The sequence below is a fragment of the Lepisosteus oculatus genome, chromosome 5 (assembly GCF_040954835.1).
Source record: "Lepisosteus oculatus isolate fLepOcu1 chromosome 5, fLepOcu1.hap2, whole genome shotgun sequence".
NCBI classification, from domain to species: domain Eukaryota; kingdom Metazoa; phylum Chordata; class Actinopteri; order Semionotiformes; family Lepisosteidae; genus Lepisosteus; species Lepisosteus oculatus.
Genome location: NC_090700.1, coordinates 59351807 through 59368637, shown reverse-complemented (window position 1 = coordinate 59368637; position 16831 = coordinate 59351807). Strand labels below are relative to the sequence as shown.

General features: G+C 42.5%; 3 protein-coding genes across 6 annotated transcripts; 1 reads left to right on the top strand and 2 right to left on the bottom strand.

The window, feature by feature from the left end:
- Positions 1 to 252: 252 nt before the first annotated feature.
- LOC107076967 (protein PML-like) lies at positions 253 to 10297 on the bottom strand. Of its 4 annotated transcripts, none has more exons than XM_015343710.2 (3): positions 10095 to 10297; positions 1851 to 1954; positions 253 to 1435 (listed from the first exon to the last, which is right to left on the bottom strand). In XM_015343710.2, the coding sequence occupies exons 2-3, from the start codon at positions 1939 to 1941 to the stop codon at positions 870 to 872; spliced, it is 657 nt and encodes a 218-aa protein (XP_015199196.2). In that variant the 5' UTR covers positions 1942 to 1954; positions 10095 to 10297; the 3' UTR covers positions 253 to 869. The 4 variants fall into 4 exon arrangements, with proteins under 4 accessions (XP_015199196.2, XP_069046846.1, XP_069046844.1 ...); XM_069190745.1 differs by lacking the exon at positions 10095 to 10297 and adding an exon at positions 3430 to 3858; XM_069190743.1 differs by lacking the exon at positions 10095 to 10297 and adding an exon at positions 3438 to 3858.
- On the bottom strand, positions 3970 to 9201 carry LOC107076968 (protein PML-like). Its single transcript, XM_015343711.2, has 3 exons — positions 7344 to 9201; positions 6756 to 6843; positions 3970 to 5410 (listed from the first exon to the last, which is right to left on the bottom strand). The coding sequence occupies exons 1-3, from the start codon at positions 7344 to 7346 to the stop codon at positions 4866 to 4868; spliced, it is 636 nt and encodes a 211-aa protein (XP_015199197.1). The 5' UTR covers positions 7347 to 9201; the 3' UTR covers positions 3970 to 4865.
- A 135-nt stretch (positions 10298 to 10432) lies between the features above and the next one.
- stoml1 (stomatin (EPB72)-like 1) lies at positions 10433 to 16747 on the top strand. The gene is made up of 7 exons (XM_015343709.2): positions 10433 to 10739; positions 11265 to 11371; positions 11765 to 11914; positions 12389 to 12592; positions 13894 to 14110; positions 14574 to 14771; positions 15365 to 16747. Exons 1-7 carry the CDS (start codon positions 10574 to 10576, stop codon positions 15598 to 15600), a joined length of 1278 nt encoding a protein of 425 aa, XP_015199195.2. The 5' UTR covers positions 10433 to 10573; the 3' UTR covers positions 15601 to 16747.
- The last annotated feature ends 84 nt before the right edge of the window (positions 16748 to 16831 follow it).

Genomic DNA, 16831 nt, shown 5'->3' with positions numbered 1-16831 from the left:
GCAATGGGGGTTAAGGGCCTTGCTCAGGGGCCCAACGGAGTAGGATTCCTCTGTCGGCTGCGGGATTTGAACCAGCAACCTTCCAGCCACAGGCGCAGATCCTGAGCCACAGAGCCTCCGCTCCGCTTGTATTTTATAGGTGTTTAACATAGAAGAATATGTGAATGGCCACAATGCAATTTTTTTTTACATGTAAAATTATATTTCCTTTGTCTCGTCATAATATTAAACACACCCAATTAAAACAACTAATAAAAACCAAAAGATTATGACACTTTATTAAATCCTTAGAGATCACGTGGACCTGAAAAAATACATTACTTTATTTATATTTAATAAAACAATAAAATGAAAGATAACAGATGCTTTTCCTAAACAGGCAGTGTCTTTTATAAATTTTCTTTCTGCCTTGATCATAATTATTAGAACTTGGCACATTTGATTCTGAAGTCCAAGAAATCACACTGCTGTGGAAATAAAACAGCCTCTAGCAAAACGCCCATTCTGTTAACTTAAACATTGGTATGTAGAGAAGCAAAAGGTCTTTCCTTCTCAGTGGTTTTAATTTAATAAACGCAAATGTTAATTTTATTTGCCTCAAGATTCCTGTGAACCAAGTCTCTGAGGCTCAACTGGCGCTGAAGCCAGTTCGTGTTTCAGAGACAGCTCTGCTGGGTTAAGGCTGCTTTTGAAGTTCCAGGAAGTCAGTGATATTGCCAATTGTGGCTCCAAAGCAGCCCTTCCACAGCTCTTATTTCAGGGGCTCCAGTAGCTTCTGGAGCCTCTTAGAGGGACTCTGCAGGTGAGACTTCTAGAGTAATTCCACATGCAGCCAGTTTTCTTGCAGCGTGCTTGGAGATCACTTTTCCTTAGATGAGTGGCCACCGAGAGTTCCGAGTTCCCACCTGTGAGAGAGTGAAGGTGTGCCTGACCACCTGCTCTGACCTGGGCGCCCAGGCGCGGAAGAGCCGCTGCAGAGCCTTGACGTCTTCCAGAGCATTGTGCGCTTGGTAGGAGGTCCCGAGGCAGGCCCTCACCAGGTGCTCCTGGCGATAGCTCCGGATGGAGCTGTGCCTGAACAGCTCTCGGGCCAGGAGGAGGGTGTCCACGAAGCCGGAGGTGGCCTGCTGGAAGTCCTCTCTCAGGTGGAACTCATCCAGCACCTTGAGCAGTACAGGACAGTCAAACCTCCTGATGTTGTGCCCTGCCAGAAAAGGGCGGTTCAGCATGCGGAGGAAGGCCACGAAGGATATCAAAGCCTCCCGGTGAGTGATGGTTGGAAGGGCCTGGCTGTGGAGCCACAGCTGTCGCCTCCTGACAGTGAACCCGGTGACAACTGAGGCCCCTCTAAGGATTGGTCGCCGAGGAACCATGTAGACATTAAACGTGTGGTCTCCACTTACAGCGGACAACTGTACGATATCACACCTTGGACCTGTTTGCAAAGGCACAATTGATGTGTTGTTACTGCTCCGTTCTCCAAGACTGCAGTCAAAAAGTAGTGTCACAATCTGCAATCAGTCCTTTACCCCCCACTCATGGAAAACAATGTCAGAGAGAAAATAAAGCTCAAACTTGCTGAAAATGCACAGAAGAATCATTGTAAATAAATCGTATTGTTAGTCTACTCCCCTCTTCCCCATACATGACAAAAGGGGATTATAAACAACTAGTAATAACTATATGCTGTACATCAACATCCTTGTCAGTTTGTAAACTGGCAGTACGACACATACTGACCTCAGCTAAAACATCTGCAACAGGAATACTTTTCCACAGTGAGGGGTTTACAATAGATTTAAACTTAATTATCTGAAGAAAGATACTATATAAATGTAATATATAATTACCAAGTCCAGTGGTTTCGAGATCGAAGAAAACAAGACTGCGGTGAAGATTACATGAGGCAGAAGAGGCCACTGCGAATGCATTACATTCCATTGGTCTTTTAATTCTGTAAAAGAATTAAAATGATTCAGATTTTTCACCATTATACTGTACGTATGGACAGCAACACACAAAGTGTTGAAATATATATTAAAAACATTGAAGATACCTAATCTGTAAATTCTAGAACAGAAGATGAGGCATTAGGTTTTATACTGAAATTGTGCTGACCGCTGTTTCACTTGACAATAACATTGTTCCAAGCAAGAAACAATTACATATATTATAATTAAATTAGATATAAAATGTCTCCATTTACAAAAGGGTATGTTCCACAAAGTGTTTATGTGTACTTTGGCCTGAGAAATGTAAAAAATAGAAGAACACAGCTGATCCACAGCTGAATTATGAAATACCCTATTTAAAAACCCTAGAAGAACTGTATTTACTAATGAAAGTACAAAGAAAATGTGTGTTACAATAGAAACATCTTGAGACAAACTGCAGCTTTCTTGATGTAACCAAAAGACTAAAGTGGAAGGAGAAAATCAGTTCCAGACTTGTAAACTGTAATTCCAGCCTTTTCCCCCGAGAGGCTGTCCTTGTGTTCTCCTTTCAGAATGGTCCTGAGCAGATGGACTGAGCCTTGACATACACCTGACATACAGTACCTTCAAACTGCATAACCATCTGCCTCCGAATCCACCATCATCATAATGCTGTGTACACTTTACATTTGTTACGAAAAAAGACATTTCTAAATAACAATCACTTCATCTTGACATGATACTTCCATTTGCAAAAAATTTTCTTTGACAATATCCGATCAACACAATCAATTTAAGGTAGATTTCCTTATATACTTTCTTTCTCATTGTAAATTCAATCTCAACAGGTTCTCAACCTCAAAGTTAGATTTAATAATTTTCGGATGCTGATTTCCGACAGCCTCTCCCCCCAGCAAATCATTTCGCTTCCACCACTCATGAAAACACATTTACAGAAGCTTGGTGATGCTGCTGGGGATCAATCAGTCTGTTCTGAGCCACAGCTTCACATATTTCAGCAGTCTGCTGTTTTGCTTCCATTTGAGCTGTGGCATTCCCCTCTCATTCTGTACAATAAAGACCACACACTATGCTTTAGACCCTAGCTTCTCCTTTAATCCATGTAAGACGATAACCCTATAAACATAAAACTGGAAGCAGTGTTGTCACCTTGTGGCCTAATCTCAGAAGCTAAGGAAGAGCAGGGCATAGTCAGTACTGGTGTGGCGTTGGTGGACCAGTAGGAGGCACTCTTCTCACTGGATCTGAATTTACTAGCTGACACCTAGTCCAGTGATCAGAGTTGCTGTGCATTAGGAGGAATTGTCCTTTGGGGGAGATATTCGCTCGAGGCCCTGACTACCTGGTCAATAAATATCCCATGCTACTTCTGGAAACAGCAGGGGTCTTATCCCTGGGGTATGGTCTAAATTTCATTCTTGGATTTAAAAACGTGGCCTCCCTAAGATTCCCTCTTAATGAAGCAGTTTCTTACTTCTTCACCTGTGTAGTAGGGCTGCAGGCACACAATGGCAGCCGTGCATCACCCAGGTGAGTGCTCTGTAAAGCGCCGTGGGACTCTCTGGGATGAGAAGCACTATACAGTATACAAGTAAATGCATTATCTATTTTAACTGGAAAAGGTTTACACACTTAAGACCATGCAAAAAGCATACCGCTCATGTCACAATAAGTAAGGAATTCACAAATACATTCCACAAAACTATTCCATTTGGAGACATCTGCACTAAGCAGGAACAGATAATATACCATTTATATTATAAGTTCAGGTGGGTAGCTGCTTCAGCATGCGTAGGCTGCAAAGGAACAAGTAACAGGTTTATTCCCTGCTGAAAAAAAGAAGAAAGAAAACACAACGTTTCGGTCGTGGAGAGGAAGGCTGATGAAGGCTCCACGGCCGAAACGTTGTGTTTTCTTTCTTCTTTTTTTCAGCAGGGAATAAATTTATATTATTATAAAATATAAATTTTATTTATAAAATACTGATATAAGAATAATTATATATAGACTATATACTATTTCTATGGCAAATCTATCATGTATCCACTTATCGCATTGACTGTATGAACTGTAAGTCAACCTGGCTAGAAAAACTGCTAAATAAGTTTTAAAACAGCTGTAATTTGAATACATTCCTTTACATGTTGGTCTAGTGGACCATGGAAAATGTGTATTAATATGTGCGATGAAATCAAATAATCTAAGACATTATATTTTTCTCTTTCTATGTATATCTCATTTAATAAAAATGTACACCAGACAAACATATGAATCATAATTACTTAAATTATTATTTAAAAAAAAACAAATGAGGTATTTTACATTTTGATGCAATGACAAAAAAAAACTCAAGCTAAATTTATAATCCAGTTTAAATTTACAATGTGTTGAAGATCAAATAATATCCATGACTGATTCCAGATATCATTTTAAAGTGCAAATATTTTTAAGATTCATTTTGTTGATTTGTGAAAGATCTGTTATTCTGAAATCATACCGTTTAACATTTTTCATGTAACTTTTTAATTCAATTGATGAAAGAAAGCATTTAAAGAAAATCATACTAAATTACAAATAATTTTAGAACACATTATTGTTCCAAAGTCCTAAATTAAACAAATTCCAGAGTCCTTGAGAGAGGACTAAGTACACAAAAGGTTCTCAACATGCAATAACGGGAAGGATTATCTTCAGTCACGACTGATGAGAAAAATAATTGTTTCAGCTATTTCATAGTAATGCAACACTAATCAAATTCATATTTGAAAATAAATGTGCTTGTTACGTCATGTAAAAAATAGAATACTGCCATTCACTTTTCAAATGTTTTCCTTTAAAAGATACCAAACGGACCGTGTATCTTTTTAACAAGAAGTCTGCCGTTTTGAAAAAGACTGAAGCAATAAAATCTCAGCACTGTCTAGACTCTAGAGAGAAGCGCTGCTTGCGGACCATAGCTGGGGCTGGATTCCACTTATTATAAAGCTCCTGCAGAGCTCTGACATCCTCTAAGGCATTGTGCGCCATATAGGTCTTGTGGAGGAAAAGCTTGACCAGATACTGCTGGGAGTACTTATTGACTTTAGTGGCGGCTAAAAGTTCTTTGCTCAGGAGGAAAGTGTCCAGAAAACCAGCAACAACCTGTTGGAATTCATCCTTGAGGGAGAACTCATCAAGAGCCCTAGACAGCACAGGGCAATCGAATCTCTTGGCATTGTGGGCTACGAGCAGGGGCTGGTGGAAAGAGCGAAGAAAGTCAATGAAGGAGGATAAAGCCTCTCCGTGGGTCACTGTCTTCACAGGGCCCCCATGCAGAAGCAAGGCCTGGCCCTGGACAGTGAACCCAGTGATCCTGGAGGCCTCGTCTGTCATCCTACAGCGAGGAACCATGTGAAGATTGAAGGTCTCTTCTCCACTGATAGCAGACAGCTGGACGATGTCGCACGCAGCAACATCTGTGTAGAAGACAACCGGTACAGTTAATACATCAGCTCGTTTTCCTTCTTTTTCTTTGAAGGTGCAGCCTTTGTCCAGAGTTGTCTGCTATTCCTTCTCCGGCTGCTATGTGACTTATGTTATGTATCAAGGGCGCATATACAAGTTTCTTTTTCCGCACCTGATGCAAAAAGTAAATATTCAGAACAAGATAGCAGAAAACATACGGCACTTTCTGACTACAGACATCTCAACTTCATTAACATTATGTAACACCCAGAAAATATTTGTCTTTTTCAGAAATACTTGTATAAGTGTCCAAACAATAAATCCACCAGTTCCTTAATTTAACCTTAATAGAAACCCCCTACCTATTCTCATGATTATCAACTTACATTCATAAGGCAACTTCCTAACGTGAGGCTCAGTGGGAAACAAAAGTACCACCACATAGGAATTTTTAAACATTTCACTGTGGTTTTGGAAATATTCACTTCCTGACTATAGACCGTACATGTCTGCTAATGAAAACATCATCTGCACTGCAACTTTCTTCAATTTCTTGGAAGACATAAATAGCCCATATTTATAATTTAGAGATATTAGATATTTAGACATCTTTTTTCATAAACATTAGTTCTAATGGCCCTCTCCAACAATCTGATGCTGTCTTTTTTAACATGCATGGAACAACAGCACGACTACCATGGACATGAAATGATTATACATTGCTTCCGAGTTAATATACAGGGCTTAAAAAAATTAGAAGCCATAGTTTATTTTTTCTTGAAAAGAACTAGACTGATGCAAAGTCTTCCCTTCTTGTAAATGAACAAATAAAGGTTTATTCCATTCTTGTGATTTTTGTGAGCTCGCAGAAAAGACATTTCATTGCCAGCAACTACTGCTGCACGCTGTATTGTTGAGCATCTGATAAATAAACTTTGATTTGATTTGAAAAAAGAAGAAAAGAAACACAACCTTTCGGCTGTGGAGCCTTCTTCGGGTGTATGGAACTCTTGCAAATGTCATGTATGTATTGTAAATTTAGACTCAAACCCTGTATGTATAAGAATGAAATGTAGAAAATGTTGATTGATATTCCAGTTAATACAACCATGTAATTCTAGCAATTAAAGACAGATTAATCAATATAGAATGTTAAAATTAGCGTAAATCCTTTGTTAAGAAATGCAGGTGTTCCAGGACTATTTAAATAATTTAAAAACCATTTGTAATCCAGTAACAAATATAAATTAATCAGTAATTATTTATAGAATATTAAAAGGTACTTTGATTTGCAGCTATCTAGCACCCCAATGGCGTTTACACAATTTATGATGGAAGACAGAAGAATTACTGTACCCAGTCCTGTGGTCTCCAAATCGAAAAACACAAGGGTGTACTCAGACTGACTCTGGGTAGCGTTTCCCCTTGTGTTTGGTGCAGAGTTCTTTGAGGGGGGGGAAAAAGACAACGCATTTTAAGTTGCATTTAGCATTCCTAGCACTCTCCTAAAAAGAGCCCCAAAACATTCAAAAACAAAGCTTTGCACTTCACACGTTATTCCTAGTACTGGCCTCAAGTCTGGACAGGACAGCGCCATCAGCTCGCCCAAGCACCCTTCAGAGATATTGTGGGACTGTATTTCACCCAGCCAGCTCGTCCACCCCATTGCTGAATCCCATACCGGACCTAACTCCGCTCCACGATGACGTCCCATCTGCCGTGTTGTAAATACAGCTCAAGCTTTAAAGGAAACATATAACTCTTCGCTTAGGATTTTTTAAAGTATCCTAAAGGGATGTTGAACTTTCATGGAGATTTTATATTCAATGACCCCTCTATTACAATTTCCATGTCGGTTTGAAAGTAGGAGCGAAGAAACACTGTCTTGACTCTATTATTTTGATTAGTTATTGAAGTCTAAAAGCAAAACAGACGTTTACTTACCATTGTATATTGTGCAGTCGTTATTAATACTTTATGTGGGTCAAAAACAGAATGGAAAAAAAATCCTTTAAATGTGCGTAGATCTAAAAAAAAAAGTATTTTCTCGATCAGGTCCCAGGATAACAGGCGCTAAGTGCAGCTGGTGAGAAGGTTTCTTCGCACTGTTTAAGTACAGCGCCGCTGTGCCTCCAGGGTTTCGTCTTAGGGAGGGACAGGTGAGTTTGTTTTGAAACGATACTGTGACTAAGACCGAGTTATGAAAGCTAGCCTAGGCTACTTCCGATTTCTGTGAAACCGATATAAGGTTGTAAACATTATAGGAAATCACGTGGAAACTCCATGGATACACCATTTTTAGCAAATACTCCCATAATCTAATACAAAAAAGTAAACGCGTTAATTGCAGGTTCCATGAATACTACTGACTACAGTACGTGACGGCTTCTCACGCAAAGTGAACTGTATCCTACTGTTCCTCCCTGAGAATATGACATTTTGTCAGGATTTATGCACCTCCTGTATTGTATTGTGTTGTATTTCTGACTTCTACCTCTACCACGGTCTCACACTGATGTTTTCTTGCACATTGTTTGCGCTGCGTTTTATGTAAGTTGGGTGTATTGCTGAAGATAACAGTCATTCTGGTTTCTCACTTTTCTCTTTGGTAAAGGCGCGTACTTCCAGATTCAACGACTGCTTCTTCCATAAGAAGTCGTCATTGAATTCTACCTCAGTTGTCTGCTATTCCTTCTCCGGCTGCTATGTGACTTATGTTATGTATCAAGTGCGCATATACAAGTTTCTTTTTCAGCACCTGACGCAAAAAGTAAATATTCAGAACAAGAGAGCAGAAAACATACGGCACTTCCTGACTACAGACATCTCAATTTCGTTAACATTATGTAACACCCAGAAAATGTTTGTCCGTCCAAACAATAAATCCACCAGTTCCTTAATTTAACCTTAATAGAAACCCCCTGCCTATTCCCATAATTATCAACTTACATTCATAAGGTAACTTCCTAACGTGAGGAATGGCATAGTGTGAAACGAAAGTACCACCACACAGGAAGTTTTAAACGTTATTGTCTTATCCACGGTCTCACACTGATGTTTTCTTGCACATTGTTTGCGCTGCGTTTTATGTAAGTTGGGTGTATTGCTGAAGATAACAATCATTCTGGTTTCTCACTTTTTTTTAGGTCGGGTGTTATTTAACTTTGCTGTTGTTCCTGCTGCTGTTTATGTCGGTGTTTCCTCAACGTCTTTGTATTGGAGCATTTATGCAAATAGGCATTTCATTGCACTTGCGCCTATGACAGATAAATTGAAGTCTGAAATGGAGAATTGACGTTGTTTGCACAGGTTTTAATAGACGGACAACGTGCTCGCCCATGTCACGTTGTGTGCCCTCAGTCAGGAGACAAGATGTAGAAACGGCAGTAATCATGTATCGCACAGAGCTGCTCTAGAAAAGATCTGATCATATATGCACTGTATAAACAGTATAGTTTCTCTGGTAGGTCTGGTGCAGTGCGTGTGGAACCCTGGTCCGAACTACTTTATTTGCAAAACAAAACTGGTGCATATTGGCCACAGTAATAACACTGATCTCTAATCCGAACATATACTGAAACGCACATTCCCTTTCCAGTGTATTTGCCTTTTCCCAACAGCCGAAAGTTTCCATTGCCCTAAACCAATCCATTCAGGTTAGTGATATTTTATCCTTTTTTTTTCCCTCCCGAAACGTTCTTCAGAAGCATGGGCGTCTTTAAGCCAGCAGCCATATCACTCTGCAGCTCACAACTGGAAACCCACTGAAGCTCAGCAGGTGTGAGCCTGGTCTGTACCTGGATGGAAGACCTCCTGGGAAAAACTAACGTTGCTGCTGGAAGAGGTGTTAGTGGTGCCAGCAGGGGGCGCTCACCCTGTGGTCCATGTGGGTCCTAATGCCCCAGTATAGTAACGGGGACGTTATACTGTAAACAGGCGCCGTCCTTCAGATGAGACATAAAAACCGAGGTCCTGACTCTCTGTGGTCATTAAAAATCCCAGGTTGTTACCCTGGCGTCCTGGCCAAATTTCCCCATTAGCCCTTACCAATCATGGCCTCCTAATAATCCCCATCTATGAATTGGCTTCATCACTCTGCTCTCCTCCCCACTGATAACTGATGTGTGGTGAGTTTACTGGCGCACTATGGCTGCCGTCGCATCATCCAGTTGGGGCTGCACACTGGTGGTGGTGGAGGGGATCCCCATTACCTGTAAAGAGCTTTGAGTGGGGTGTCCAGAAAAGCGCTATCTAAGTGTTTATAATAATAAGCTATTATTATTATTATTATTTTGTGTGACAGAAGAAAAGATACATTAACAATAATCCAACAACTGGCTCCTGTATAATGTTTTTATCCCGGCATCCCAGATCGCTTTACACACGGGAGGGGAGCATTTCACCCACTCCTGGACTTCAGGACCCACCTGACCCCCCGGCAGGTAACACCACGTAACCCAGCACGCAAATCAAATTCAACAGATAATTAGGTTTTGAACCTAAAGCGGGAATCTGTGCACTTTCCAAATCCGTAAACCAACGGTATTCACAAAAGCAACCACCTACGAAGACATTTGCCCCAGCTTAACAATTGATTCATAAGTGGAGACAGACTGCAAGCATCATTTTGATGACTCTCTGTAGTCTGTTCCTGCGCATTTGTGAAACGATAAACTATCGTGCAGTTATGGTTACCTTATTCGCGGTCTTTGTAAACACAGGGCGGATCAGGTAAGGTAGCAACTGGAAGCAAGCGGGTCAGAGACTACTGAAGCGGGGAGCCCACATGCTGTCTGTACTTTGGCCTTAGAGCCTGCGCCTCTGGCAGGTGTTTTAAATTCGAAGCAATGGCTGATTTCTAGCGTGCTTCCCCGTTTCCAGGCAGGCAGGTGTTAAAGTTTTTCTTGAAATCATTAGGCATCCAGTCCAGCTGAGGGAGCCCTTGGTAAGCGAGGGGGAGACGTAAGGGCCTCCCGTAGTTGCGCTCTCTTCTTTCTGAGCGTAGTGGGGAGTCAGAATAAATAAGAAGGAAGGCGGGGCTGTGTCTAAGGCAGCGAGAAAACACAAATGGGTAGCGACGCCGCTTTTCCCGTTTCTGGTTTAACTTCTAAAAAAGGGGGCTAGTCACGCTGATCACTGAGGGACACCGCAATAACGCCAGCACGACCAGGACGATGTTTGGCAGGCCTTCGGGATACGAGTACCGTGCTCTGCCGCAGAAGGACGCGGTGTTGCAGTCCAGTCCCGGTCTCTACGTTTCTGCTGAGAGCATTGTCCAGTGTAGCCACGCAGGGAGCTCTTTCGACTATGTCCCCAGAATCTCAGAGAACGACTTTACAGGTGATAACCGTACTTAAATAGAGAGGTGATTTATCCTGAATTCCAGTTTCACATGACAGCCAGCTAAAAATACAAAGTGCTGAGTAGTAGCTCATCACAGAAACATCTTCCATCAATACCCATCGACAGTTCTCTGCTAGATCCTTTCTCTGAGGAATGTAGGTGACGCGGCTATAGTGGTTCTAACGTAGTGCGGAAAATTACTGTCTGGTCTACGCAATAACACAACGTGATATTAAACGCCAGCCTTCCATCATTTATGTTCGTTTCGCCCTAAATGAAAGTAATGTTTATTACTGGAAGGTTTGTATAATATGCCCGAGTCTTCTCTCTGCCAGATCATACTGAGATAATCCGTTTTCTAAAAACAACATTGTAGAGGGGAGAGCTGCCAAGGAAGAAACGCGCGTTAATTTCACGCTGATAAATAAAATCTTGATTTCCTTTTTACATCTTGTTCTGATGAAGCAGTACTTGTTGTGATTCATTTTGACGTCAGTCCCCTGTCTTTGTTCCCTGGATCAGACAGGTCGCAGAGCTGGCTTTCTTGGGTGTGCCACCTGATTGTCACTTTCCTGGTTTTTGTCTTTACCGTGGTCACATTCCCTGTGTCGGCTTGGTTTGTTCTCAAGGTAAGGCGGCTTTTTTGCTTTACATTCTACAACAGTGATCTGCTACAAAACTGTACCGGCCTGCAGAACCGTTTTCCTGTTCTGAGCCAATTTGTGTCATGATGTAATTTCTGAAAAAAATATTACACTATGACACAGTCTGAGTTAAGAGTGGGATAAACACCCAAACATCAAAATTTGGCCAGGGTGCCAGGTAACACCCGTATTGTTTTTGTGAAACTCCCAGGGATTTTTATTGACCACAGTGAGTCAGGACCTCGGTTTTACGTCTCATCCGATGGAGAGCACGTTTTTTACAATATAGTGTCCAAACGAGATGGGTACTGGGAGCTGGTTTGCTGTTCCTTTCTTTTTCAAGCAGGTGGACCTCAATGGGCCTGTTTCTCCCGACAGGTGGTTCCCAATTACGAGAGGATTGTTGCGTTCCGCCTGGGGCGGGTTCGCCCCCCTAAAGGGCCTGGAGTGGTCTTGGTCCTGCCGTTCATTGAGCAGTGGCAGAGGGTTGACCTGCGGACCAGAGCTTTCAACATCCCACCCTGCCAGGTACACACCCCCTCCCCGATCCGAGCACAGCCAGGGAGACATAGCTCCTGGCATGGCTTCGTTAGTCTGGCTCTCTGCTCGGCTTAAGATGGAAAATATACATCCGAAAGATAACAAGCTACGAAGTACGAAGAGGTAATGAAATTAGAGATGAATTGCTGTAAACATGGGTGGCCAGCTGGGGCCCTGGGTTCAAATACAGACCTGGGGCGCTATCTGTGTGGAGTTACATGTTCTTCCAACGTTCACATGGGTTTTATCCCATTGGAGGGAAGGTTAATTGGCTTCTGGGGAAACTGGCCCTAGGTGTGAGTGTGTGTGTGTCTGTGAGGGCGTGCCTGCCCTGCACTGAGGTACAAGGTGCACCCTGCCTTGTGCGCATTGCTTGCAGCGCTGCCAACTTGTGCCGAGAGCCGTGTCTGCCTGCAAGCTACAGTAAGGGGCTCCTGCCGCTGGTCGCCTCTCTCGTACCAGGTGACCACCAAAGACGGGGGGCTGGTGTCCGTCGGAGCCGACATCCAGTTCCGGATCTGGAATCCGGTGATGTCCGTGGTGGCAGTGCAGGACTTGAACGCCTCCACGCGGCTGACGGCCCAGAACTCCATGACCCACCGCCTCCTCAAGAAGACCGTGCAGGAGATCCAGCTGGGAAGAACCCGACTGGGCGAGGATCTGCAGGTAGCCGCACGTTCTGTACTTTCAATCAGCCACTGTGATAAGCGGTGCTGCTGTGTGCTTCCACATTGAATTGAGAACGTTTTACTCCCCCTTCACAGTAGCTCTTCCGTTTCTCAGGTAAATCATAGTGGTTATCGTCTTTTTTGGCTCCTTTACACACCTTCCTTTCTTACTCTGCTCCAGTCTTCTGTACCATCCTCCAATTCACGGTACAGTACAGTACTTGTATCACACTGAACCTCCCAAAAGCCACCACTGACTCAAGGCATTTCAGTTTGCTGCTGTCAATGACGGGAACAATTTCCAGAGTGAGCTGAAACTGGCCCCCTTCAAATATGAGGTGTTCTTGGTTAAATGATTGTCTTTTCTGCATGATACTTGCAGCTGGTAAAGCTATTGTGCCCTGGTGTTGTCCTTTACTTTTTACTGACTATTCTTATTCTGTTGCTGCTGTGTCTTCTGTGCCACAGGGGTGTCAGCCTGTTGGCCAGGCTGTAACTGTAAACCGCCCATTTGTTCTTAGTTGGCATATCTGTTTTTTTTATTTGTCTGATACGTTTGATTAAAAGACGTTTAATATTTCTGCATGACAGCAGTCCCGCAACATAACTCAAAATCAACCATAAATTACTTGCAGGAATGAAAGACTAAGTATTTACAAGGGCCTTCATGGTCCCCAGACTTGAATATTATCGAACTTCTGTGGGGAGATCTGAAACATGAAGTGCGTGCGAGAAGACCGAAGAATATGTCTGAGCTAGAAGAGTTCTGCAAGGAAGAGTTGGGGAAAAAATCCAAAAGCAAGAACAGAATGCTCTAATCTGGCTGCAGGATATGTTTGGAAGCTGCGATTTCTGCTAATGGAGGTGTTACTAAGAACTGGTTGTACTTAAGGAAGCCCAAACGTTTGCATGTGCCAAGTTCACTGTTTTGTTATTTTGAATATTTACCAAACTGTACACAAATGCCAATGGTGCATTCAAATTTGTAAAAAAAGATGTTATGCCCTGACTCTCTGTGGACATTAAAAATCCCAGGGTGTTTCTGGAAAAGAGTAGGGCTGTTACCATGGTGTCCTGGCCAAATTTCCCCCTGGCCTTTACCCATCATGGCCTCCTAATAATCTCTATCTCTGAATTGGCTTCATTACTCTCCTCCCCACTGAGAGCTGATGTGTGGGGACTTTAGCTGTAAGGAGGAATACTACTACTACAAATGATTATTATTGTTATCATCATCAAAGCCGTCACTTTTCCTTGCTGTGCCACATAGAGACCTCCCTCGCTCCTCCTGTGTTGCAGGTAGACATTAATGAGAAGACGCGGCCCTGGGGGCTGGAGGTGCACCGCGTGGAGCTGACTGTGGAGTCTGTGTTGAAGACCCCTGAGAACTCGCCTCTGGGACCCCTGGTCCTGCCTCCCTCTGTGCCGGGACTGGAAGGGCTGACGGGCCCCATTCAGCAGCTGGCTATGCATTTTCTTGGCAGCAGTGGAGTGTCCATGCCCTCTCACAGCAAAGGTCATTGAATGCTTCTCTATGTTTCTCTCAGCATTTCAGGTTTTGGTTTTGTTTTCTACCTCTGTTACGTTCTTGACTGAAATGCAGAGGTTGGAGTCTCTGAATGAAATATAATTCTAATGCATTTGGGAGAAAGGCGGGGGGCAGAGAGGACACCTTTTAATCTCATTGTATTGTCATGTCTAGCGACCTGTCATGTTGGTGTACCAGAAGGTTAATGAAATACTTCCAGTCTAAAGCAGGGGAAGCTGGCTGACTCGTGTGCAAATAAACATAAAGTCAGTGTACCTGTACAAACCAGTTTTTATGAAGCATTGGCCCATATGATTTTTAAAAAACCTATTTATGTAAAAAACTGCCTAACTTGATTCCAATCTGTCTACCACTCAGGCCACATTGTTTTCAAGTTCCATTTTTGTAAAAGAGATCTCTGGGGCAGTAAGTCATCTCTGTCATCCTACAGGAGACACAGTTAGCTTTGTGGATGAGAAGAGACCTGTTGTTCCTGCCAGAGAAAAGCATTGCAGCGCTGATGAGCTGCTGGCTACTGTGAAAAGTCTTCTTTCCGAGAGGCTTGTCAGCCAGGTTGGGGCCTGTTTCCAGTTCAACATCCGTCTGCGTGATGGGCTGGAGACGTGCTATTTTGTTGATCTGAGTAAAGGTGAGACTTCAGGTGCGAGACTGCAGAAACGTGCAGCTGCTCCCCAAAAACATCATGTGTTTTGCACAGTGAAGGGCAGCAAACACTTGAGGTCGTTGTTTTGAAATTCTTCAAAGTGAAGATTAACACTGAAAATAAAGAGCAGACAAAACCCTTACTTTTCCCTTCAGGGAAGATGTCAAGAACCATCACAAACTTCCTAATATGGGGTTAGTTGTTCTCGGTCCTTGTTGACAGTTCTGATTGGTCCAGCTCTGTGTTTTGTTGTTTTGCTGGGGGTCTCCGGGAGGAAAGGTGAACGGTGATGTTTCCTAACTCTGCAAAAGCAAGACATGCTATAATGTGATTGTTTTTACAGTATTGAAGGGAATATTTCTTAGCTTACATGGCTCAGTGCGTCTCTCCCAATAAAGGCACTTGCCTGAGTACAGGTTGAGCTCCAGAGTCTTGGGTTCGACTCCGGATCATCTCACTAGTCAGCAGTCACCCCCAGGCAGCAACACACAATGGCCACTGAGTTTAGGGCTGGGATTCGTCAGCTAGGAATTTTCACATAAGGAGTCATTGCCTTTGTCCTCCTACTTGTTGTCCAGGTTCAGGCCGGGCTGGAGCAGGCGTTCCCGATCGGATTCCTGACATCGTTCTGCAGATGAGTGAGGAGGACCTGTTGGCAATGTTCGAGGGCAGCCTGCGCCCTTTCGCTGCCTACACTAGCGGCAGGCTGGCAGTTCAGGGGGACTTGAAAGTGGCCATGAAGCTGGAGGAAGTCATTAAGGAGATGAGACAACAGGAAAGGAAAAGAGAAACCCCAAACCTTCCCTTGTCTTGACCACCAAGTAAAACTTGTACAGCTTTGTGAAGTGCAAGGCAGCTTATTAGTAATCTCCACTGTTTTTAAAATATAACTACATAGAAAAAGAAATAACCATTGTCAGCAAAACAAAAATCCAAGCAAGAGAGAAAGGGTAGAGTCTGGATCTGTGGATTAGACCAAGCATATTATTATGTGATCATAGTTTTAAAGTAGTTATATTTATTTTTTTTTAACTCACAAGATAGTATGTAATGGGTGACAATTTTTGCTTGATGAGGAGGCACAGTTTCGTTCGACTGCCTTATTGTTATTGTTTTCAGTTGTACCGTAGTTTTAGAATAGGACTGACACCTGCAGTTAGAATAAAGCGGGTAAAAAAGATTACTTGAAGCATCAGCTAAATGTTTTCGATGCATTTCCTCTGATGTTTTCTGATTATGCTATGAAGATGCTTTTGTTTAATGGCTGCAACTATTGAGGGTGTTAAGACTTGTGGGGCTGTCAGTCAGCTGCCTGCTGTGACAACGCACTCTGGCATGAGATCAGTTCTACCCCAGCTGCGAGCGATTAGCCAAACCACCTGTGTCGTGCAGAGGTGTACATTAAAGACCACGTACTACATTACATTAGCAGTACTCTGGGCTCAGCCTTAGAGTTTCATTCCCTAAGACGTCTGGATTCTGATCTCGTCTCTGGTAATTTCTCGGTTCCGATCTTGCGTTCCTTGTTTGTTTGCTCGCTCTGTCTGCGTTTGGGATCTTTCCACAGCCCAGGGGTCCTGCTTCACACGGGTACGAGCACTGTCATTGCAGCTTTGCTTTTTTTATTTTGCCTTTTCAAATAATTTTAATTTAATTCAGTAATGTTGACTCTTTCAATGTTTTCTGTGAAATTATGATGAAGTATACGTTTTTAAAATGTTTAACATACACTGTAATAATCTTTATTTTGTGCAAGACTGTATTATAGTAAATGTTTTTAAAGCCTCTAGGTATTGTATAATTCTGCTACTATTCATTTGAGTTTCTTGTATCAGTGAGATTCTTGTACATTAGATTATTCATATGGTACATCATTGCGTGTATTATGCCTGGAATATTTCTAATTCTTTAAAACTATCCCCTGTCCTTTTAGAAGATAAAGACATTTTAGAATTTATGTTTTGATCCATATGGAATACCTGCATATATATAGATCCTCTCGCATTTACGTACAGTTTATAAAATCCTGTTGAATATAAGGGATA

Coding starts and splice junctions, on each gene's coding strand:
- LOC107076967 (XM_069190743.1), bottom strand. CDS start 3,556: ATGCATTTACTTGTATACTGTATAGTGCTTCTCATCCCAGAGAGTCCC. Junction 1,955..3,437: donor CCTGCAGCCCTACTACACAG/GTGAAGAAGTAA, acceptor ATTCTTTTACAG/AATTAAAAGACCAATGGAAT. Junction 1,436..1,850: donor TCTCGAAACCACTGGACTTG/GTAATTATATAT, acceptor CTTTGCAAACAG/GTCCAAGGTGTGATATCGTA.
- LOC107076968 (XM_015343711.2), bottom strand. Junction 5,411..6,755: donor TTTGGAGACCACAGGACTGG/GTACAGTAATTC, acceptor TCTTCTACACAG/ATGTTGCTGCGTGCGACATC.
- stoml1 (XM_015343709.2), top strand. CDS start 10,574: ATGTTTGGCAGGCCTTCGGGATACGAGTACCGTGCTCTGCCGCAGAAG. Junction 10,740..11,264: donor CTCAGAGAACGACTTTACAG/GTGATAACCGTA, acceptor TCCCTGGATCAG/ACAGGTCGCAGAGCTGGCTT. Junction 14,111..14,573: donor CATGCCCTCTCACAGCAAAG/GTCATTGAATGC, acceptor GTCATCCTACAG/GAGACACAGTTAGCTTTGTG.